The sequence below is a fragment of the Solanum dulcamara genome, chromosome 3 (assembly GCF_947179165.1).
Source record: "Solanum dulcamara chromosome 3, daSolDulc1.2, whole genome shotgun sequence".
Taxonomy (NCBI): domain Eukaryota; kingdom Viridiplantae; phylum Streptophyta; class Magnoliopsida; order Solanales; family Solanaceae; genus Solanum; species Solanum dulcamara.
The window spans coordinates 29,637,970-29,664,458 of NC_077239.1; the positions used below are offsets into that span (position 1 = coordinate 29,637,970).

Genomic DNA, 26,489 nt, shown 5'->3' on the forward strand with positions numbered 1-26,489 from the left:
AATACGAAGGCTTGATAGGTTAAGGGTAGCGATCGTGACTCAGAGGCATCTCAAACGCTATGTCCAAGGATGGACTGCACTAGCAAGGTGCTGCAACAACATTTTGGCAAAGTCCAAAATATCCAATAGGGTGCTAAGAATTCATTTGCAATCCAGTGCACGCAAATGAGATATGTTATCCATCAAATTCAATGTTTTGAACTCAATAGCGCATTCAAAATTCCCATACGAGGTCATTTTAACAAAAAGTAGGTCCCACACCTAAGTGCCATTTTTAGCCAATTTCCATAACAAGCCTCACGATTAGATTGGAAGTCTCGAAAAGCAAACGAAGGGTAGTTCTAGACCAAACTCGACATTTTAGAACTAACCATGCTGACCAAATTTTCATCCGAGTGCATTTTCCAAGAATGTTGACCACAGTCAACCTTAGGCCAAATTTCACAGGCTAAAATGCCAAATGGCTCCAAACTCGCATTGATTGCCTCGATACTCATGCCGATAATTCTACCAGCCTAATTTGGCTATTTCAGAGTTTATGAAACCATGAGAATTCAGTTCTGAGGTCATTTACCTAATGTTATGACCAAAATCAATTTTTTAAGTTACAAAAGCTCCAAAATAGGGAAATGGGCCTAAAACCTAAACGAACACCTAGGCGACTGAACAGTCAGTGCCAGCAAGTCATAAATGACTTGGGGTCGCTAAAATAATGCTCTAAACAATGAAATGAATGTATTAATTCAAAAATAACTTGGAGGATCATTACAAATAATCACCCATTAAAGCTATTTTCATTCATTAAATAGAAATATAACACTTAACCCAATATTTATTTTCAGCAAATTATGAATAAAACAAAACTTAAGAAAACTTATTTTACAATTACATCAAATTCTATAACTAAGTTAAAGATATAAGGTCAAGTTGAACCTCAAATGAAAAAAATAAATACAGCAAAATTTTGGCCGAAGCTCGATTAAAACACCCAAAAAATCTTTTATAGGTATTGTGTTTATATGGAAGTAATGGGAAAGGAAGAAAAGATGTGAATATGTAGTTTTTTTCTTCTTCTCGTTCCTTTACCCTTTTTTTGGGGTGTGTTATGTCTTTGTTTTTTTCCTTCTACCGATTGTGAGTCTTTTTTTTGTATTGTGAATGTGTGTGTCTTTACATAGTATAGTGTAGGGGTGTAATATGTGAGATGTGTGGGAGTTGAGTGGAGTGTATTTTGAGATAATGGGGGGTCTGGTGTTGTGAGTTGAGGTAGTGGAAATGGGTTCACAGATTAAGGGTTAGTAGACAGTTTTGATTAATTATCTTTTATCTGGGTTTTTTTTGAAAGAAAAAATAAAAAATAAAATATAATGATAAAAATATTAGGAAACTATTTTGAACTAATAAATATGCAAGAAAAGTTAAATAGCTAATCTAAAAATATACTTAAGAAACACTAGCTTGTTTATAAAACTTTAAATTAAAAGAAAACGTGTATTTTTATAAATTTTCTTTTCTTTTCTTTTGAAGAAAATTGGAAAACACAACTTACTCTAAAATATGACTCTATTTTGTAATTTTAAAATCTTTTAAAATAAACTTACTAAAATAAGATAAAAATAAAAATATTTAATTTAGATTTAAAAGAAATATTTAAGCACTACATGGTGTAAAATTTTAGGTTCGGTCAAAAATTACGTGTCTACAGTCACCATTAAAATAAACATATCATCTACTCTTGAACTCGGGAGAGGAATAAAGAGTTAGAACTTAGAATATAAGGAGCATGATCTTTTCTTGAAAAAAACTAGAAATTATTTGTATCTAGGATAGGGATATACCTAGAACCGTGCTTGGTGCAAATACGGGAAGATAGTGTAATGCTCTACAATTGATTTAATCTATCCCGCCTCAATGACGTAATTAGACTGTCACTTGTTGCAAATGTTTATAGTTCGGGAGATCATGACCATATATTTAATTCCACGAATCAATAACTAGATAATCAAATAAGTTGATGAAATTGATACTAAATATGATTGTTAGTTAAGCCATACTCCTAGATCGATTAATTCATTGAATGTGTAAAAAACATTCTCTTTTCTGGTCAATTGTTCAGTAGTTATTTCATCCTTATTTTTAGTCTAGTAGTTTAAATTCATATTTAAAAACCCACCGCTAGAATAGATAGTTAGACTTAGTATAATTTAGTGAAATAGTTGATCAACAATTCCCTGTGGGTTTGAATCCATCTTCTAAACATAGTCACTTTATTACTTGCATGACTGCATAATGTTGTGTGTGCATTTGGATGCAACACTAGCAATGCCGGTCTCTTTCGGTAGCAAACTAGCATTATATTTGCAAATCTGTGGCCATCTGTACAATATACATAGTCTTCTCAGAAAATAGGCACACTTTCCTTCGATTATAGCTCAAAGTCCATGCATAACATGACATGTATGATATGAACTTTGAATGCACATAGTAGGCCATAATAAGAACTTAATCAATCTTGGATCATGAGTACTCTTATTATCATAATCTCATAATTCACTTCCGTATAACGTGCAAATGCCTCGTGGAACCTCATATGTTTTTCGAACAAGTTTGAAACCTTAACTCGACTTTTAGAAAGATAACTTAACTCTTAAGATGTTCATAAAAAGCTTAAGGTGCTCACTTAGTTTCTATACCTGATTCCTACTTGATAATTTGTAAAAGAAAGTATTTCAAAAACCAAGTGTTTTAGTAGTTTAAACATACAAATTATATTTGATAGTTTTGGGAATCAACGTGTTACTTTAAAGTTTTTTAAAATACACTTTATTGAGGAAGGAAGATTGGTTGTAAATACTAAATGTATTTCATAATCTTTTTTAAGTTAAACCATCTAAAGAAGAATAATAATTCATACATATGGATATATAGACAAGGAAACTGACAAAATGACATATAGATGTCGAATACTCTATTTAACGGGATGAGTGGAATATCAACATAATAGCATCATGAAAATACGTCAGTTGCGACCCCAATACTTTTCACAGAAGGTCTTTCTAGCTATAAAATGGTAAAATATCGCATTTGACGTTTCAGAAATTTTCCAAGATTTATGCTAAAAGGAAGGACGGAGCTTAGCCTAAATATACCTTTCCAACGAATATGTGAATGCTCGTAGTTCCTTCATAAAAATTATTACTTACATCTTAAGCTTCATTATCACTATCCAAGCTAGACCCTAGGTGTGACATGACAATCGAAATCCTGAGGGACCCCAACCAAGATTCTTGGCATATAAATCATAAGCATACATAAAGTAAGTAAATCAATCTAGCTAAGACATAAATGCGTAAATAAAGTCTCGATAAAAAATAATAAATCTCGAACTCGAATGAAACACATCATAGACTCCATAATATTCAGTATGCCTCTACTAAACTAGATGGGGGCATCAGACAAGCTTTTAGCTCACCCATGACAACATATGATAGTTCTAAGAATGATGAAAAGATAAAAGTCTCATCCTCGAAGCATGAGGACTCACCAACAATATAAAAGTAAAACTCAACTTTAACCATGAGTGGGAGGTGTGTGATGATAAAAGTAATTAACTCCTAATTAATTATTAAAACTCTCATAACACCACCCATCCGACCATCCCCCAACCCCTACATTATGATAAAATTTAGGTAAAAAGTATGTGTTAGTACATGACATGCACTAAGTATGTGAGAAGTATGCATTAACAATGAATATAGGAAATAATCAATATGAACATGGGATGCATGAATATTATCTTAAAACATGTATAAAACCATAAAAACCTTGAAACATCATAATTATATGGTCAATGCATCAAAACATCATCATGAGAACTTTTATACCTTTTTTTTAGGGAAAAGGCATAAATTCTCCCTGAAGTTGTACCAAAAAGTCAGTTACACACTTAAATTATCATGGCGACCTATTACATACCTAAACTACTTAAAAGTGAATTTATTACCCCTCCCCCCAAAAACGTATAACACTACTCTCACAGTATGTGGTGTATTACACTCGCTGCCACATCAGTGCCACGTCAGAAATTATAATTTTTATATCTTCTTTTTTTCTTTTATTTATTAAATAAAATTTTTTTTATTAACTATATTTTATACTAATTAACTCCTAATTAATTATTAAAACTCTCATAACACCACCCATCCGACCCCCCCCCCTAACCCCAATCGTCTTTTCCACCAAAATCAAATTCACGCTCCTTCATCTTCTCAGCTATACCCAAGCAATCTCTATTTTTCTAGTCAAAATCTACTAAATGTTCTTCCCTACAAATTTAATTTGCTTGAATCTGAAAAATTTGAGTGAAAGATAATTTCTATTCCATATCTAAAGTGGAATAAAAAAGAAGTTTAACTTATAGGTTTTTTGCTAGAATTCTTCTTCTTCTTAATGGGTTTTGAAAGAAAAAAAATCAAGATTCAAAATGTGGAGTAAATGGAGGAAAGAAAACGTGGGGCAGCTAGGTTCCAAAGACACTTGAAGATTCACCGACGACGGCGGCGGTGGCCGGAGGGAGATTTTTCAATGTTATTTCATGGTCTCACACTTTGAGGTTGTGATGGAAAATAAAGAATTATGGTAAAAAAAAATAAAGAATTGTGTTGAAAAATAAATAATGAAGAAGAAGAGGATAATAAGTGGGGTGTGGAGAAGAAGAAGGTGGGTGGGTGTGAAGAAGAAAAGATGTCGGAGTGGGGTTATTTTTTTTAATAATTTTTATTACTTTTGACTCGCTATATGTTTTTAATTTTTTTTCCACGTCAGTTTTAGGAGGGTAATAAATTCTCTTTTAGGTAGTTTAGGTGTGTAATAGGTCGTCATTATAGTTTAAGTGTGTAACTGAGTTTTTGGTACAACTTTAGGGGTAAATTTATGTATTTTTCCTTTCTTTTCCCTTGATGTGGAATAGGAACTTTAACCAACATATAAGACAATGCAATCTATAACATGGAATCCAATATGCCCCATATAGAAAAGGGGGAGGCTACTTTACCAAGAGTGATTCTGTGATGGTACTTCCTCTAGCTTTGTGTTATGTATAGATCCACTAGCTACGCCATATTGGCACTTTAAACCTACACGAGCAACGTAGGTAGGGATTAAAGGTTTCTACTAGGATTTCCTTGGGTAGATATTATGGCTACCGAATCGAACCCCACCTTAAAGTCCTCTCGATGCTTAGTCATTATTCCAATGAAATTTCATGAAAACATAGTCATCAACGCCATTAGGAAATACAATAATAGATACTAATCCTTATTATAGTAAAATCATAAGAATAGCTCATTAACATAAAGTCATAGACCACAACTTCTTTCTTAAAACATCATTCATAGTCTTTCATGAGTCATTAATAAGCTTTCATAAAACTCTTATCTAACAAATTCTTCAACTGATCCTTTAACTCTTTCAATTCTGTTGGGGCTATTCGATATAGAATCATAATTCATTGAAAACATATTTGAAACTAGAATATAGAATGGACCATTGAAATCATCTTGAAATCATGCAATATGATGTGAATTATGCATAATTTGATCAATAATCATAAGATATATCATAAGTGAGAAGACCCTTTACTAATTCATGAAAATAGGGCTTTTAGAAGAAAAAATCATAAGAGATTTTGAGAGAAAACTTGGGACTCCATGGGTGAAAAGACCCATGGATGAATTCCCACATACCTTAGATTGTATAAGCCCCTAAATTTCTCTTGACATGAAGACTTGACTTGATTTTCTCTTTAAATTGCTTGAGGAAGAAGAAGGCTCTTGAGAGAAGACTTTAGAGAGAGGATTTTTTTGGATTTTGAGAGTTAGGGTAAGAATTAAAGAGTTAGGAGGGCTTAGGGTAGTTATTAGTATAGAATAAACTCATAAAAATACCTAAATTCATTAACGAGATCATAGAAAAAAGACCAAACCACCCTAGCTTAAAATAAGTCGGGAACTTAGACGGAAGGCCCACCACGATACATGAAGCTCACCACATCCTATGGTGGCTGTCATGGTGATGGAGCTTTGATTTGGGTTTGAGGGGTGACTTCCATGAAGGCCACCGCAGCTCGTGGTGCTCACCACGACCCATAGTGCCTCACGTGGTCCTCACCTAATTTCAAGAGTCTTGGGGGTCAAGTTCACGGGAGGCTTCAAGGTCCATGAAACTCTCCACGAGCCGTAGAGCCCTCTATAGACCTCTTCCTTAACTTGCCTGACCTTAGAAACCTACAAGATCCCTCTCTCCACAAGCTGCGATGCTGAGTACGGCCCGTGAAGGGTCCCGTGGTCAGCATCTGGTGGAAATTTTTCTATATTTTCTTCAATACCTTATTTTTGGACTTTCCAACTTCCAAGGTCTTACAATTTCTCCCTCTCTAGATCATTCTCCTTGAATGAGACTCAAGCTAGAATGAATCGAATAGGAAAGAGACATAGCATCCCAACATGAATGCAAAACTTATGAAAAATGCATAAAATATGGAATATTCAATCCCAATATAAAACATGACTTTAAAACTCATTTCATGAACATAAATGCATATGAAAATATGAGAATGACTGAAATATATGGATTTGACTAAGTGGATCATGAAGTAACCCAACACCTCAACTAGGAATGAAATTAAATAGAGGAGGATATCATGATATCATATCGACTTGGGCTACCTATGTAGCACCTTCCACCTCTAAGTTCCTCCATAAAACCTTAACTGAAGCTACCTTCTTTTTTTGCAACTTTCTAAGTTGCCAGTCTAGGATCTCAACCGGAACCTCCTCATTTGAAAGACTCTCTCTCACACCAATTCTGTCCAAAGGCACAATGGATCTACAATGACCAACAAACTTCCTCAACAAGAATATATGAAAGACCGGATGCACCAATGCCAACTTAGAAGGCAAATCTAATTCATATGCCACCTTGTCAATCTACCACAAAATTTGATATGAACCCATATAGTGGAGACTAAGTTTCCTTTTCTTGCCAAAATGCATTACACCCTTCATAGGTGAGATTTTCAAGTAAACACAATCATTAACTTCCTATTCAAGTTCCCTTCTTCTTACATTCCAATAGGAATTTTGTCGACTTTGGGTTGTTTTCAATTTTTCTCTAATCAATCTAAACTTCTTCATAGCCTCATGCACCAAGTCAGGTCCTATGAAGGCAACTTCACCAACTTCAAACCATCCAATAGGAGACCTACACCTTTTACCATATAAAGTCTCAAATGGAGCCATTTGAATGTTGGAATGATAACTATTATTATACGCAAACTCTACCAATGGAAAATGATTGTCCAGTTACCTTTAAAATCAATCACATAGGCTATCAACATGTCCTCCAAGATCTGAATGGTATGTTCAGCTTGACCATCCGTCTGAGGGTGAAAAGTTTTACTAAGCTTCACTTGAGTCCCAACCCCTTCTGGAAGGATCTCCAAAACTAAGATGTAAACTGACTACCTCGATCTAAAATGATAGATAATGGGACACCATGAAACTTAATGAATTCTCATGTATATAATCTAGCATAGTTCTCGGCTGATATGAAGTCTTAACAGGAAGCAAATGAGCTGACTTAGTCATTCGGTCAACAACCACCCAAATCGATTCATATTTCCTATGGGTACGAGGCAAACCTATAATGAAGTCCATATTCAAGGCTTCCCACTTCCAAGTAGGAATCTCAATAACCTAAGCCAAACCTCTTGGTTTATAATACTCAACATTCACTTGTTGACAATTCAGATATTTACCCACAAACTCCGCAATATCCCTTTTCATGTCATTCCATCAATAAACTTCCTTCAAATCATGATACATCTTTGTGGAGCCCGAATGAATAAAATACCACAAACTATGAGTTTTGGACAATATCATTTCCCTCAATCTATCAACATCAGGAACACACAGTCAGTCTTGATATCTCAAGACACCATCTACGCCTTGGTGAAAGCCTCAATGGCTTTTTCAGCAACCACTTTCTTCAACTTAACCAAAGTAGAATCATTATCTTTCTTGGCCTTAATATCTGCCACAAGTGATGATTCAGAACCATTTCAAACAATAACACCATCATCCTCGAAATCAACCAATCGAACACCTAAACAGGCTAATATATGAACATCATGAACAAGATCTTTTTTCTCCTTTTCAACATGGTCAACACTGTTCATGGACAATCTACTAAGAGCATCGATAACCACATTCGCCTTTCCCAAATGGTATAACACACTCATGTCATAGTCTTTCAAAGATTCAATCCATCTCCTTCGTCAAAGATTGAAATCCTTTTGAGTGAACACATATTGCAAAATCTTGCGATCGATGAATACATCAACATAGATATCATAAAGGTAGTGTCTCCACAAGTTCAAAGAAAAAACCACTGTCGCTAACTCCAAGTCATGGGTCGGGTAGTTTCTCTCATACATCTTGAGTTTCCTAAAAGCATAGGCTATCACATTACCATTCTACATTAGTAAAAAACCAAGACCAACTCTTGAAGCATTACAATATACAGCAAACCCATTAGAACCTTCCAGTAAAGTCAACATCGAAGTAGAAGTAAGCCTATCTTTTAACTCTTGAAAACTCTTCTCACATGCCTCAGACCATTAGAATCTCACCTTATTTTGAGTCAAAGTAGTCAAGGGCGATGCAATGGAAGAGAAATCATCCACAAACCATCTATAATAACTGGCTAAACCCAAGAAACTTTGAATATCGAAAGGAGAAAATAATCTAGGCCAATTTGTAACCGCTTCGGTCTTCTTTAGACCAACCATAATACATTCACCAGAGATAATATGGCCAAGGAAAGCAACTGACATCAACCAAAAGACATAACCAAGAATCCAAGGTGACCACACTGAGTTCTAAAAATCATCTTCAGAATGTCACACTCTCTTACTCAAAGTTGATGATATTCCGATCATCAATCTTTGAAAAGTAGCTTGCTCCTGAAGCTGATTGAGCAAGTCATCAATCCTTAGAATAAGATGCTTATTCTTAACCTAGTTCAATTTTCGATAGTCAATACATATACGGAGAAAACCATCCTTATTCCTAACATAGAGAATAAGAGCACCCCATGGAGAGATACTTTAACATTAAATACATGAAGTAAATCCAAAATCCTTCAATAAAACCATAAAATTTCAAAATATCTCACTATGAAAGAGGAAGAAATAGTCCAAATAATTAACCAAACTACGAAAGAAAGAAATACGTAGAGAAAAATCTGAACCCATTTGCTCAACATCAGTAGCTGAAAGCCATGATTCCAAATAATCATCACCCGAACCCATTTTCTCAAAATCTTAAGGACCCGAGCAAAAGATTGTGTCCTTTTATTAAAATTCTCTTCGCTTGAGCAAATTTACTAGAGCATGGGGGAAGAGAGAAGAGAAATCGCTAATTACCTTCATGGGAAAAAGTATGAAGGATATAGGGTTTGCTAGGAAAGAGGGAATACGATTTTGGGAGAAAATGAGACTTGAGAACATAACCTAAAAAATACCAAAATGATATTAACTATAATAGAATAAATAGCTTTAGTATAATATTAAAATGGTTAGATGTGTGAAACTACTCCAAATATTTATTAAATAACTCCATAACAAATATTATTTTCCCAGTAGATGAATATTTATTCAAAATACTATATATAGGATTTTGTATAGAGTCAATTAAATATTTTATATAATTTTTTTAAAATCTTTTAAGTTACTAATTATTGTGACGTAGTAATTTTTACCTAGTATTCAGATAACATATGTTACTCACTCAATCTCATTTTATGTTGCACTTATGAATTTGGAGATTCAATCAAAAAATTTATAATTTTTTAATATTTTAAGTTGTTAATTATCATATTCTGTAGCACTTTCTACGTAATTTTCAAATATATGTGTTGGTCATTCTGTCCTAATTTATGTGGCGTTAATAGAATTCTGAGAGTCAAACAAATTTTTTGCATGTTTATTTTAGTATTTTAAGTTGTTAATTATTTTAATTTATAGTATTTTTTGCGTTATTTTCAAATATACATGTTACTTTTTCTATCCCAATTTATGTGGCATGATACAATTTCGAGAATCAACCAAATTTTTTGTATGTCTTTAAATATTTTAAATTGTTAATTATTATAATTTATACGAAATTTTTAAATATATATTAAATTAGAAAATAAAAGTAAAACAAATAAATTAAAATTGATAAATTACGAAATTACAAATATGCCCTCAGCCAAAGCATGTCCGCAAACAGTTACCTACTTCTGACCGCTTCTATAATAATACTAATTTATTACTTAAATATTTATGTATTTATTTATCACTACTAAAATACCAAATATATAAGCATCTCTACAATTATTAATAAAACTTTTAATGTACTATAAATCATATTACAATATCAAATAAAATATTAGTAACGACCTAAGAGACTACCACAAAAGCACCTCTTTTAGTGGCAATATAGTTGCCCGCAAATGAACTTTTTTGGCGGCATTTGCTTCGTCGCCACTAACAAAAAATTCAGCTATATATTTTTAAATAAAGCTCCACATATTAGTGACAACTTAAAAGTAGTCTCCACTAATATATTATTTTCTGAGGCGACTAAAGAGTTTGCCACTAAAACTATCATCTTTTGTAGCGGTTCTTTTAGGTTGCCACCTGAAACCTCTGATTTAGTGGCAATTGAATAAGTCGCCACAAAAGGTTGTGACAATAAGTCATATTTCTTGTAGGTGATCATATTTTGATAGTGTGGAGGCAATTGGAGTTATTTTTGAAGTAAAAAGGTATCGAGAAGTGGACTAGGAGTGCGCGTGTTAGGCTTCGAGATAGGTTGCGGTCTCATTTCTTTTGATTGAGCTTTATGAGATAGTGTATAATATAAATTGCTTATGATTTGGATGTATGTGATGGTTTAGGCTCAATTCCTAATTTATCATTTTTTTTTGTCCTAGTATGAGCCTTAGGCTAGGTTGCCTCTATGAGACTTCTAGTCTAGTTGGTAAGATTGTTGATTGTGCCTTGGTTTGACCTTGATTAGTATAATTTAGGTGTCTTGTTGGATGCTTATGGTGGTTGGTACAATTGTGCCTTAGAAATGAGTTTATGTTGATCCTTTGTTGATGTAGCCGTTGTTGGCTAGAATTTATCAGCCTTAATGTGCTTCATTCTTGGTGTAGTTATTTCCACACAATTAGACTTGTGAATTACTATTGAATTCCATTTCTGGATTTAGAGCTAGAATCCTCTATGCTTTCCTTTTTGTTGTTTGGCGGGACTAGCTGTGTTTGAAATCTCGAGGTTGTATTTTCAGTTAGATCTGGAGGTATTGATTGACTAGATAAGCACCTGTTTCCTCATTTTTCTCCATCTTGTTACTCATTTTTCTCTTTCTTGTTACCCAGTTAAGATTGAGTTCCCTTTTGGGCCTTGTGGTTGAATTAGAGGAGTATATGTCACGACCCAACCCCGTAGGCCGCGACTGGGGTCCGATCTAGACCCCCGTATACCTACCTATCAGTTGTAGTCATATTGAACTATGAACAAGGTGTTACTACTCACAAAAAAAAAACCAATGAGTTAAAACTTTTTCATGTACATGTAGCCTCTTTCATTTGTATCATATCATGAAAGGGCACGCGAACCGATAAGGCTGCTATAACAAGAACATTCACAACATATCGAATAGGCAACATCAAAACTAACTCACAAACAACCCACATATACATATGTCTACAGACCTCTAAGAATAGTAACAACAACATATGGCGGGACAAGGCTCCCGCCGTACCCATGAATGTACAAATATATACATTAAGTGACCAGCATCAAAATTTAGGCTCCAGAACAGTGAAGCATTTCCGACACAGTTGAGAGGAACTCCTATGCTGATGGATCTCCAGAATAAACATCTGTACCTGCGGGCATGAAACGCAGCCCCCCGAGAAAAGGGGGGTCAGTACGATATATGTACTGAGTATGTAAAGCATAACACATCGTAACTGAGATCATAACTGAAATAGGGATGCAGGGGATAAGTATAACAATTAACAATTTACTGTACCTGCACCTTAGGACACGTGATCCTATACACCATCATATACTGTGCCCGGCCCTCTAGTGAACTCAGTGTCATTATCATTACTTCATAATCACAAATCATCGTGTCATAATGCATTTCATTTCATCATATCATCGTATACGGTATCATACCATCGTATACGGTATCATCTTATCATGTATATCATCGTGTTATACCCGGTTCACTACGGGGCTCAGGGTCACAATGTATTGCTTTAATCTCATATGCATGCCTACATAAAGTATCCGGCCCTTTAGTGAGGGACTCGGTGAATGGAGTGGTGTACGTCTATAGCGTACCATCATAATATACATATATACCCGGCCCTCTAAGGAGGGACTCGGTGTTCCTTCCTTATTTCACCACATATACTATCATATTACAGCCGGCCCGGGACTCGGTGAATAATCGTATCGTCATAACATATAACATATATCACACCTCACGTACGGCATCGTCTCCTCGTGCGTGGAACTATACACATCCGGCCCGGGACGCGGTGAAAGAAGTAGTAACACTGTGCACGATAACATATCCCGGCCCATCGTGGGACTCGAGGAAGGATGGGTTACAGTATGTACGAGTAGAGTAGTGAGAAACCATATGCAACTAAGTCATTATCTAAGACTCGATGAAACAGTCAAGTGAACCGTCACCTGAAGACTGGGGGAGTAATTATCCGAGGTATCCCTTTAGATGTCATTAGGGCTTACATCAGTTGGGGCCTCAAGAATCACAAACATGCATCCAGACAATGCCATATAACTTATGCAATCAGAAACATGGTTTATGCAATCAAAGACACAGTTATGCAATCAGAGACACAGTTATGTAATCAGTGACATTGATCATTCCAGAGATTTCAAGGAAAGGAGCTTGTATCTCCACTTACTATTCACTGTATAGCAGTCTTGAGAATAATTGTTTGACTACTTTCAGACTCTTAATATTCAGGAGTAACTACAAGTCACGAGTTACAATCAGAGCTCATAAATGGAATTACCTCTAAACCTATATCATATACTATTTAACTTAAAATTAAGCCATTCCAAAGGAAAGGAGAAATGGGCTTTACATGTACTAGTTTTCATCACATAAAAGACTTAAGGGCAACAACTCAGCTATTGCAGGAGTTCTAACATCAAGAAGTAAATAAGAGTTTCGACTTATATTCAGAGCTTTATGAATGGATTGAATCCCACATATCATATACATATCATTTATAACTTACATCTAAGACATGCCAAAAGAAAAGAAAGATAGTTCTACATACTAATTCCAAAAACATGCCAAAAGAAAGCTTTACATACCTTGTATGGACTTCTCTTAATCACGTCCACATCGTTGTCCTTGAAACCTATTTAACATGGAAGTAATGTAAGTATTAACAACCTTGGACTTTTCAGCAACTTAGACTACCCACGAGTATTCATAACATTCATCCCTTCGCTCGCCTTCTCGACTAGTTCCTTAACTAGTTAAGGCGTTAACGAAAATTGGGCAGCACCTCCCCTACAAGGTGCCCTATCCGGATTTCCAATTAGGTCCCTAAGACCTACAGCCAACCAACAACAACAACCTGCAGCATATGTTTAAGCAATTCGCAACAACAATATACAACATAAACTTCAAACGACTTATTCAAAAATACGATATCACAATAGGGCGTCTAGACTTTATTTTGTAACGCCTTTAATTATACACAACGAGGGGTCATGTGGCTTCAACCAGCAGCACCATAAACCACTTTAAAACACATTTAGGCCCTGCAACCACACCTCACACCCCTGCAGCAACCACTCACACTAACAACACTTCACTTCGACAACAATTCGACTATAACGACTACAATTTGGATTGCTTCGAACGTTAAACATTGCTATGACATTTTTACACTTCCAGCAGCCTAAAAGGTGTTTAATACACCTTATAAAAACACCATAAACTTCAAATTAGAAGGTAAGACCTTACCTCACCCGAAATTGGTCAAAATTCACCAAAGTTGTCAAAACGTGAATTCTGGGCAGGTTACTGTCTCGTATTGTCCCTTAGTTTCGCAGGGCTAATTGACGGTAAAAGGATTTGTGTTCTCAATGAAAGTTATAGACATGTGTATCAAGGTCGCATACCATTTAGAATAATCCCTACAGCAATTTTGTACAAAGAGATATGCCCAAAATACCAACAGCAGTCTGTGTAGGATTTCCAAAACGAAATCTGGGCAGCACCTACCCCATACTTCATCACCCTGTTTCGAGCTGATAAAAGAAAAACTGGGTTTCAGAGGCTAAACGAAAGTTATAGACCTATGAAATAGATTTCCAAAACATCTTGAATCACTTGAAACGGAACTATACAGAAGGAGTTATGATAGTATTAGTAACAGCAGTCGTCTTTAAAAACGGGTTCTTCAATCCGTGGCTGCCTAGCTTTCTCTCTTTCTCTCACGTTTTCTCTCAACTTCCTTGGCTGATTTTTGGATAATGAACAAGTTAAGAGTCACATAATGCATATATATACACCTTTTTAGAAGGTGCCACGTGGCAGCCGCCTAGGGTGACACGTGGCAGCCTCCTAGGGTGCCACCTCAACTTATTCGGCCAGTCACATGCTGCCATGTGGCAGTGTGGGTCCCACCTAGGTGTGTCACCTACCTGCTTGTCACCTGCTTGCTTTGCTTTCATAAGTTCGGAAACTAGTTTTTGCTCCCTTTCATAGGTTTGTCATCTCACTTTATTTTAAGAGCCTATGTATTTCGTGCTATGTAGGCTTGGTATATCCTTAAGCAACTTAAGTGTATAAGACTCTTAACTTAGTGTCTTACGTAGGTAAATCGAGTCCTACGACTCATTTCTTAGCCTCCAACTCTTTCCGGATTCTTATGACTCTATCTCCAACCTCCCTTCTCGTGAGGTATCACAATTTTCTTTCCTTAGAGTTGTTTGATAGTGTCGTAGCTTATCCGGCTCACATGATAGTGTCTAAGGAACTCAAGAAGACGTTCCGAGCTCAAGAGTGCGGGGTGTAACAGTATATTTGAGCCTTAGGCCTTGATTAGAGGTTGGTTCATTTGTTAGTCTTGTTTCTATGCCTTAGAGGGTAAGGTGTTTGTGACGTCATTATTGTATGTGGTTTTACATGATGTTTGGGTGTTGGTGATGGCACACATTTTATTGGATACTTCTTTTCTCATGGATGTAGTCGACCCCGGTGCATGCATTGGTTCTTGGCATTAATTTGAGAAAGCTGGGTTGTAACCCAAACTATTTTATATTGATTTTCTGAAAGGGGATCGTACTACCTCTATTAGTACTATTTATAGTGGACCGGAGGCATCGAGGATGCGCTCATTTTATTATTTTTATTCGATCGGAGAGAGTTCCTGACCCTTTCTATAGTGATTTGACTATTTATCTCTAGTCACCGCGACGAAGTAGATTTTTGATGATCGGACATATAGATTGATACATATCTGTATTGATATAAGGCCTTGATCGGGACCAGGCAAGTATATAGGGGCATTTCCAATGGCGATCCCATAGACACACATGGGTCCTACTTCTTTGTCGGGACTAGAAGTAGGTTTATATATCTTGGTATGAGGCACTTGGCATTGATGGTACTATTGATTTTACTGCATGACTTCATTCATATATTCATTGCCTATCATCAACATAGTTGTTTGTACCTATTGGTAGTATAGGATATCATGCGAGTTTACCTATTTGAAAGTGAACTTCCTAGGCACACAAGGGATCGGGAGATATTGTGTTACTATTTGCTAATTTTTGGTGGTATAAAGGGTGGTCTCTTGTTTGAAGGTAGTTAATACCCTTGTTCTTAGTTATCTAACTTTTTTGTGCAGGAATTTAATTGATGCGGTCCTTTGAGCCTTTATGTGATATTTGTGTTTACTTCTATTAGTAGGTTGTCACTTAGTTGTCCCCCTTCGTAGTGTGTCATCGTGTTTAGGTCTTGGACTGACGTCACCAGTTACGTTCTTGGTTTTATTGCTTGTTTTCTATCTTCTCTCTCTTTCTTATATATGATGATTCTTATTGCAGACTTTCATATTATCCTTGTTAGTTACTTGTGATATATACTCTTTGCTTACATGTTCTTTATACTTTCTTTATATTTGGAGCTCAGTCGACCGATGCCTGCTGAGTGCCACTTTTTGGTACTCATACTACACTTCTATACTCTACAGATTATAGTACGGGTTTCCTTTACTGGTTTGGATATCATACGGAACGGCTCTTGGATTTTGGAGATTGGGGTGAGCTCTTGGCGATCAGAGTTGCCTATCTCCTTCTATTTTGGGCTTGGACTAGTCTTTATTTTGTATTTGGAGACAGTCTGTGTTGCTATTACTATTGTGGTATCTATATAAACCTTGTACTTCCTTATTTGGTTTAGTAGCTTGACTACCAACTGATATCAGGTCTTGGGGGCTATCTTATTTTATTGTTCTTATTCTTCTTTTCTTCTTCTTCTTCTTCTTCTTCTTCTTATTATTATTATTCGCTTCCTTTCTTCCGCTTGTGATGGTTTGTTGCTTATGGTTTCGGACTGTGGGGTTAGGCTAGGCTTACCTACTGGTGGATTTATAGTAGGTACTATCATGACCTGAGAAATTGGATCGTAACAGATCACCATTTTTGATCCCTCCTTGTGTTAACAGAGAACCATAAAAGTCCCAAAGCTACATCCCCACCGCAATCATACATGTCATAAATCACAACAGCCGAAGTTCGAGAACCATCGCTGAAGCTTCTTCATCTTTTAACTAATGCATACCAGATTTTGATAAAACTTGCCAATAATTTTTCATCAGCTTTGACTTTATTTTCTCATGCAATCAGCTTCAAAACTCATTCTCTAACCAAACTTTTTAAATCTTGTCCCCACATGCTTAACAGTACAAATAAATGGACAATAGCAATCAAAAAGTATCCACTAAATTAGTTCATAGGAAAGAGAGGTGGATCGCAACGGATACACTTAAATACCAAGTTTTTCTTAGTTAGGACCTCTTTAGATGGTGTATTTATTTCTACTATTACCAAATATACAAGTACCCCAAAGCAACTCTACCAGAATAGCAAACTTCACCGGAATCAGACTTCACTTGGTACTTCACCATGATGAAACTTCTGGTTGAAAACAATAATTCTAATTCAGAATTTTTTTCTGATGTGGAAGATCAAACAAAGTTGCAACCACAGAGCATACTAAATTTCAAAATAATTATTCCACACTTAAGACTCTGATACCACTTGTTGGAAAAAAGAGCACTAACTAATTTTCATCCCTTTCGAATCCCCTTCAAGCAAAAAATAATAACAGAGAAATCAAAGAGAATAACAACAACACAAGATATAACGCGGAAATCCAATGCGGGAAAAACCACGGACCATCAGAAAAATAATCACTATATGAAAATTATTACACCATACAATAGACAATATTTTTCCTCACATACCCCAATTCTGAAAATATTATTCCCAAGGAGATCTTCAAGAGAATTATCTCTAAACCTCTCATCTAGTATACAAGGAATTAAATTTTTGGTGATGTTCTAAACTAAAGGAGCAAATCTCATTTTATAAGTATAAAAGGAATAGCCCATTTTCCTTTCTTCGATGTGGGAGAAAATGCTCCTTTAACTCTTTCTTCTTTTCAGAAAACAACATCAATAAAAAAATTATTCATGTATTAATTTTACACAGTGTTTGATTGTGTTTTTTGTAATCCTACATAATTAATACTATCATAACTTATGAGGTAATCTATGTATAATTATGCGGGATAGAAAGTGAAATAATTTATGTGAATATTAGTTATACATGTATTAAAATAGTAAATTACACATTACCCCTATCAATTTACTATTAAATGTGTATTAATTTACAACAAATTAAATAATTGACACATGTTAAAAAAAAAGCACTATCAATTTTTTTCTTTTGATTTTTTTGTCTTGTTAATTTCTTTAATTGCTAAATTATTTTTAATTTCTTTTCTTAATTTCATATTAATTATTTTTTTTTGACGGTAACGCGTTGGTTGTTACTTGCTTTCTCTTGTTAATTTAATTAATTTGTATGCTTAGTTTCTGTGCAACGCAATGTCAATACATGTATTAATATAGTTTTAGTTATTTGTTATCAACTTTAATTTAATTTTTTTAATTACTTAGTAGTATTCAATATAAATTACTTAATTGCTGGTTATTTGTTATTTACTTTATTATTTTTAGCTATTGGTATTTATTTAATTTTAATGTGTTATTTAGATAGTTACTTATTTTAATGGGTATGATAATTATTAGATCATTAAATATTTTTAGAATTAAGAAATAATAATTATCTCACTAATGTATTGTAATCTCTACATAACTAATACCTAAATAACTAATCCATGCATAACTAATACATACATAAGTAATACCTATATTATTAAACCTTGCATTACTAATGCCTACCTAACTAAATCCCGCATAACTCATACCTACATAACTAAACCCTACATAACTAATACCCACATTACTAATATCTGTATAACTCTATCCAACTATCAAACGACAAACTAAAAAAAAGTCAAAAGTTGCTTTTACAAGAGCTATTTTAAATGTACGGAAAAGAGTCTAAAATGCCTTCGAACTATTGGAAATGGTACAAAAATGCCCCTCATCCATATATTGGGCCTAAAATGTCCTTGACATCCATCTTTAGGTCCAAAAATGACATTTTCTTTAACGGAAAAGGGCATGAGGGGCATTTTTGTATCATTTCCAATAGTTCGAGGGGATTTTAGGTCCTTTTTCGTAATTAAAATTTTGTTAAATAAATTTTGATTTATAATTAATTTTAAATAATTAAATTATGATGCCACGTATTTAAAAAAATATATTCAAATTATTTAATTAAAATTATGTTAAAAAAAAGGTCATTTTTTGACCAAAGGTGGATGGGGAGGGCATTAATTTTCAGAATTTTATATGATAATCATCCACCTTTAGTTCCAAAAATGACATTTTCTTTAAAATAATTTTAATTAAATAATTTGAATAATTTTTCTAAACACGTGGCGGTCATCTATTGGTTACAATTTAATTATTTAAAATTAATTATAAATTAAAATTTCTTTATCATAATTTTAATTTTAAATAATTTGAATAATTTTTTTAAATACTTGGCATTCATCTATTGTTTATAATTTAATTATTTAAAATTAATTATAAATCAAAAATTTATTTAACAGAATTTTAATTAAATAATTTGAATAATTATTTTAAACAGGTGGCGGTCATCTATTGGTTACAATTTAATTATTTAAAATTAATAATAGATCAAAATTTATTTAACAGAATTTTAATTTCGAAAAAAGGGCCTATGCCCCCGAACTATTGGAAATGGTACAAAAATGTCCCTCATGCCCTTTTCTGTTAAAGAAAATGTCATTTTTGGACCTAAAGGTGGATGTTAAGAGCATTTTAGGCCCAACAGATGGATGATGAGCGTTTTTGTACCATTTTCAATAGTTCAAGAGCATTTTAGACCCTTTTCTGTTAAATGTATATATAGATGTCACGCCTAAGTGACGTTACCAAACATGGCTGCTCCCCTCATATGTCCAGATATAAAGAGTCACAGATTAACGATCAATTTAAAATTGAGAACGAAACTTTACGATAGCTATTTCGTAGACATTCATTTGCATCATTTATGCAAGTGCTCTTTGAAATTCCTACGCCGTGCTATTCAATAATATTGAAAAAATGGCAGTGTAAAGTAACAACTAGTATAAAAAGTTGATCGCCTTTGAAAGCATTCGTCGGTAACCAAAGTGTATCGTTCCATAACCACTTCAATACTTTATTTATAGCTTTTTTAAGTTACTCAAGAAGAGAAGGGGGTATGTGCATGCATTTAAATAGCACCTTTGGAATATAATGATTTCTCAAAATTGAATTTGCTAAAAATATGTCCGCCTAGACATACCCTACATCAAAACAGTTCTAATTTGGAGTCATGTTAGGGAAAAGAGTAGTTAGATACACGAAGCATCCCAAGTTCCAAGACAAGGCACGCCTCAAAAATTTCATAACTCAAAAAATATCATATTTTATAAATCACATGAAAATAACTTTGTAGTTGCTCCAAGGCTCCTTATGCCAAATAATAGAAGAATGGAAATAATGAGTTAGTATTTTGACAATGCTTTAATTAATTTTCATAGTATTTTGTTTATTAGGGCAGAGGAGGGGAGCTTTCCATTACAAAAACACACAAGCAGATCACATTATGGTACAAACTTGTTTGCATACAGCTTCATGCTTCTATTAAAATCATAATGATTCAAACAACCAGGCCTTAATTTATTCCAATTACATCATTCTTTTCATGTTTTTTTAGTTGATTGGGGGAGGGGGTTGAATATTGGGACTGCCTTCAGTTCTTTTACATAAATACACACAAGATGTCCCCAAATTTGTAGTGGCTCAATGTACAACTGTACAACATAATGGCAGCAACTCAAAGAAAGGAGAAAACCTAATGGAGACCAGAGTTTCTTGACAAAAACTGGAAAGCAGGGATTTTTTGAGACAATTCCCACCTCAAACTGCGATTATTGTGGTTGTGTCTCGCATGCTACCTGTGTGTCTGCTATTGCGGTTATCTTCTTCTGGAGCTCTGGTTTATTGGCTCCTACGAGTTTGTCAATCTGCTCCCCTTCCTTGAGGAAAAAGAAGGTTGGTGTTGCTTTGATATCCCAGGATGAACTAAATTCCTGAACCAAATAAAAACAACAAACAGCGAACCTGAGCTGTCAAAACTTTCAGATTACTATAGGAAAACAATCCACCAAACAATCTTATCATACGAATGTTTGTATCGTATAACAAATTTCAAGTCTTGTTCATTTATCTCCCAGACACTGGGACTCCAGAAAAATTACTTAAAATAGCCAGTCTTAATAGAGTAGAAATTAAAAAAAAATGATAAGACCTAAAGGTTAGATAGTTGGGAGGCAGAAGGGTATAGGATTGAACCCTGAAATTTTTGCTACTTACCGTAAGCTCATCAACATCGACTGTTAGAAACATCAGAGAAAGATATTTCTCAGACAGCTCACAGTAGAACGGAGAAATCATTCTACATGGACCACACCATGAAGCACTGAAATTCGCAATAACCTGCCAAAATTTCACTTGCGTAAGAAAGGTCCAAAATGCCAAAGCCAGTAAAAATGTAAAATTTTAAGCAAGAAAAGGTGAAGAATCCATGTGGAACCGCTGCACCGTTCTGTTAGTATCCTTCTCCCTTCACATGTGTGCACATAGTGTGGTGAGAGGAAACCCTTAAGTTGGTAGCATTAGAGTTAAAAGTGCCTTGAATATTGTTTTTCTATAAGTGCTTTGAATTTTAGTGCAAGTTTGTATATGATATTGGTAAGACACATACATTCAAGTTTTGGCGAGTTCACAGTGAAAATGTTAGGGATCACTGTGGATCTGCATCACGGCATGTAAATGCTAAATCTGACAACGTACTCTCCTTCCGGAGAATTAACATTCAAAAGTTTCATGCAACTACCACCGTGTTATTACATTAATAAGAACCAACATAGTCCCGGGAAGAAAAAAGAACTATATTAATTGTTGACCTGTGGAGATCTAAAGGGGAAATCCCCCATCATAATTTCAGATTTCCAAGTTGACATGGCTGACCTCCACTTTCATTATTTCTGTTATATGTTATACTGTAGAGAGGAAAGGACTAAAACACCAACCATTCCCATTAAGTGCCAAAGATTTCAAAAAGTAATAGCTAGACAGTAATTAACATTTTTTTTTTAAAAAAAAAGCAACAACAACAACATACCCAGTATAATCCCACATACTGGGGTCTGGGGAGGGCAGAGTGTATGCAGATCTTTAATCATCAAAAGAAAATAAAGGACAAGAGAGAATTGCTAGTAAGGTACTAGTTTGTATCTTGTCAACGGTGGATGCTCTTTGGTGAGTCGAAGAAAAGATTTAGAGCAAGGGAGAGTTGGATCTTTATCATTTCTCAGAAAAGATCTTTATCTCTTCTCAAATCCCAACATACAAATTTATGAAAAAGAGTGAAAAGTTGGAAGTCTCACAATGTCTGGCCCCAAACAGTAGGGCCATAATCTGATTGCCAAAATTAGTCTTTTAGTGGCCAAAATGTACATTTTACATAGTGTACTTAGTATATGATTCTATTCCTCAATCAAGTACCAAATGCTGAAGTCTATCGCCAACGCAAAAGCACATTTTTCCAATAAATGTCTACATAAAAATTTAAGTTTATCATGTAATCAAGCAAAAAATAAAAATTTAAGTTTCAACTTTTGGAATAGAACGGATGCAATACAAATAATTCAAGTTTCCTCTAGAACTTGATTGGCCTTTTAATAAAAATTTCTCATATGACACACAGGGACACATGTATAACATAGCATGGAGAGACATAGAAGTAATGATTCTCACAATTTTGCCCTCTTTCTTTGCTTCTGCCAACTTCTGATCCCAACTTTCTTTTGTAGTAATAAGGCACACATTTCCACCAGCAAACTCGACATTATGGGTAGAATCATCACCATCACTTGCGGAGTGTGACTTGATACAGGGAAAAAGGCTACGTACCTGGAAAAAAGACGTAAATATAACATAAAAGCTCTTTCATACTAATGCACTTCCTCTCAAAAATGGGTAGACATGGCATCCAATTCATTCATAAACCAATAAATAGTGTTATATAGATAAACATATTGATCAATCTGCAAATAAGACTTGTAAAGACTGTGATCAAGGTTCAACTCTTTTTTACTTTTTGTGTAATATATGTTGGTGGGCTTTGTTGTTTCAGACTAAAAGGTCTATGTTTTCTGCCTCCCATCAATCTAATTTGCTTAGTTGTTATGGGTGCTAGATGTTTGAGTTATTAAATTTTCAAGACACATCCTGGGCAGTAGATCCCAGAGCTTTGGTCTAGTGGTAAGAGCTACGCATGTGATGTGTTGGTTAGGCACACGTCACGGATTCAAACCTTACCACAAGAAAATCCTGGTATTTAAGTGGACAAGTGTAGAAGGCACACCCAATACCCTCTGAGTTTCGAAATGTGTGTCATTATTTCATCAGGGATTTCTCGGTCATTAGAAAAAAGGTTACCAAGATACATCTTTTCTCATTATATGCAGCTATATATTTTTACATTTTTTCCCTTTCAGCAGGGAACTGTTACTTTGAACAGAGGGTCTTTTGGAAACAGCTTATCATGAGATAGTGGTAAGGTCTGCGTACACTCTACCCTCCTCAGACCCCACTTGTGGGATTTCACGGGATATGTTGTTATTGTTGTTGTTGCTTTTAGCAGGGGTGATCACAATCATTATGCAACTCTGTTCCTGAAAGTTCCAGCTGACAAAGCACAATAAAGTGCTATATTGAAGTTTCAAAGAACTATTGACTGAACAGTTTGGATAAGGATGCTGTAAGATGCTAGTATAAAACGAAAACAAATTGATAGTCAAATTACTAGAAGAAGTCACAGAAGAAGATTGACACTATCGGAAAAGAATCAAGAAGTGTATGATGATAAATATTGGAGTCCATCAGCACATTGATTTATTAAAATCTGAAGTTTACTGGTACCAAAGATCAACAATAGGAAAAATGCACCAATTTTGGATGTCTTAAGAAGAAACGCAATTCACTTAAAAAATGACTCACCTTTGTCAAATGTCACTAGGAATACATTTGGTTCTTTTTGATTGTTAACTAGGAATAAATTTGTTGAGCAGGTGACTAACAGAAGAAAAAAAAAAGCGACCAACACTATCCATCGAACGGACAAAAGTTGACTGCTATATTTTGATTTCTTTTATAGTTGTTGTCATGTGACCAGGAGGTCATGATTCAAGCCTTGAAAACAGCCTCTGGCAGAAATGCAAGGTAAGGCTGCGTACAATAAACGCTTGTAGTTGGGCCCTTCCCCGGACCCTGTGCATAGCGGGAGCTTTAGTGCACCGGACTGCCCTTTTTTAGAGTTGTTTGCAAGCTGCCTCATAATAAAGTTCCTTATGTATCCAGATGCGGAGAGACAAGATAAATTCCTTTATAATGTAGATTATTAGGAATCACAATTGACACCAATTTAGCAAGCTCATAAGATGGGGCATACAAATTATTTTTGATTAACAGACCAGGTGTACAACATAAAGTTGGTATGTCGCACTATAATTCTTTGATTGACTTGATCTTTGCTTTGTTTACTCTGTTTCCACGTTTTTGGAATTTCTTTGTGAACTTTCTAATTCTATTCTAACTCTAGTTGAACTTGAGAGCCACTTAACTAGGCAATAGGACTACAAGAAAGAGTTGTGGCAGTCAGGATAATAGAAGAAGAACAACAACATACCCAGTGTAATCCCACGAGTGGGTCTAGGGAGGGTAGTGGTGTATGCAGACCTTACCCCTACAAGATATCGAGTCTATTTTTGATAGACCTCGATTCAAGTGAAAGCATTACAAAGCAGTTCAAAAAAGAAACAAGGGAAAGTGAAGAAGCCAAGACAAAACGTGAAAGTAAACATGACAAAGCATACTAAATATCGGGACAATCACCACCAAAAAAAATACGATATTCAAAGTGCTAGAAACAGTAAATAGTACTCTCTTTGTCCCATTTTATGTGGAACCCTTTCCTTTTTAGTCTGTCCCAAAAAAAATGTCACCTTACTATAATAAGAAACTATTTAACCTTAAAACTCCCTTTTACCGTTAAAGAAATGAATCTCAACCACACAAATATCTAAAGATTGTTTTAGACTACAAATTTCAAAAGTCTTCCTTTTTCTCTTAAACACCATGTTAAGTCAAAGGGTGCCACATAAAATGAGACGGGGGGAGTAACAAAAATGGAATAATAAGAAACTCCTAGTGTAATACTAGGACTATTATTAGAAGGACGAAGCAAGACAAGTCGCAACTACCTAACTAGCCCTCTGCCCTAATCTGTGTCCTCCATAATCATCTATCCAAGGGCATGTCCCTGGTAAACTGGAGCTATATCATATCTTGTTTAATCACCTCTTTTCAATATTTTTTCGGCCTACCTTTGTGTATCTTGTAACCATCCATAGTCAACCTCTCACACCTATGTATTGGTGCATCCATGCATCTCCCCTTCACATACTCGAAGCATCTAACCCTAGCTTTCCGCATCTTATTCTCCGTTGAGACCACTCCTACATTGTCCCGGGTATCTTTAGTTTTAAATTTTATCTCTCCTATTAATTTTATCAATGTAAACTAGGCATAAAAGGGTGTGTAAAAGCACAAATCACAGAGTAAATGCATAAACTCCACTTAGAAATACGTCTATCACAGAGTAAATGCATAAACTCCACTTAGAAATACGTCTTTCACTTGGGAATAAGTTGTAGAAAAAGGTACCGTATCAGAGATCCCCATTTTAAATGGATACCAAATACAACTTCCAATCTAAGCAGCAGTAACCTGAAGATGGTATCAATCTAAAATCCACTTGCTGAAATCTGAAATAATGACAAAAGGGAAAAAGATCAGCAATGAATCAAACAAGCTCCTACCTTCAGACAACACCAAAACAAACGATATTACTTAACTTTACCCCATTCAAGTAAACTATAAGCTGCTTAACCTAAAACTTCAAGACCCATTTTTTTTTCAAGAAAATACAGACTCTCCAGGTGAATAAAGAAGATCCACATGAATAATTAACCCAAAGCTTAGATCTTTAGGGTATAGTCAGGAAGACAATTGCATAACAAATAAAGGATAATTAGAAAGTTAAATAAAGAGAAGCATGTCTGAAGAAAGAATGGAAAATTGAGTGAGGAAATTGGAGATAGGAGATACGAAGCAAAGGCCTACCTGAGGAGGGGGAATTGAGAGAAGGATGAACGGGTTTATGAGATGTATGGAAAGATTGTTTTATTTTGAGGGAGAAGAATGAATACCAGGATGTTGATGCCCTCTCACGCGGTTTCCGACACACTATCCCAAACGTGTTTCGCCTTTTCTCTTCATTTTCCCACATTCAATTGGACTATTTCTCAAAATTAACCTGCAACTAATTTCTTTTAATCCAACTAAGTAATTTAAATACAACTACCAAAAAAAAATACGACTAATTACTCATCAATCATCATTAATAATAAAACACAAATCATATGCCTATTAGCTTGATTCTAAAACTTTTCCTATAAATTGCATCATGTTTTATTAACTACTCCGTACAATTT

At 34.9% G+C, this 26,489-nt stretch overlaps 1 protein-coding gene across 1 annotated transcript; it reads right to left on the bottom strand.

The window, feature by feature from the left end:
* Positions 1-20,523: 20,523 nt before the first annotated feature.
* Positions 20,524-25,766, bottom strand: LOC129882497 (thioredoxin H9-like). Its single transcript, XM_055956798.1, has 4 exons — positions 25,656-25,766; positions 22,690-22,841; positions 21,244-21,366; positions 20,524-20,960 (listed from the first exon to the last, which is right to left on the bottom strand). The coding sequence occupies exons 1-4, from the start codon at positions 25,675-25,677 to the stop codon at positions 20,799-20,801; spliced, it is 459 nt and encodes a 152-aa protein (XP_055812773.1). The 5' UTR covers positions 25,678-25,766; the 3' UTR covers positions 20,524-20,798.
* Between the last annotated feature and the right edge of the window lie 723 nt (positions 25,767-26,489).

Excerpts from the sequence above, each read along its gene's own strand:
- LOC129882497 (XM_055956798.1), bottom strand. The coding sequence starts at position 25,677 with ATGGGGATCTCTGATACGGTAC. Across the intron at positions 22,842-25,655 it reads GGGGATCTCTGATACGGTAC|GTAGCCTTTTTCCCTGTATC; the intron begins CTTTTTCTACAA and ends TTTTCCAGGTAC. Across the intron at positions 20,961-21,243 it reads TCGATGTTGATGAGCTTACG|GAATTTAGTTCATCCTGGGA; the intron begins GTAAGTAGCAAA and ends TATTTGGTTCAG.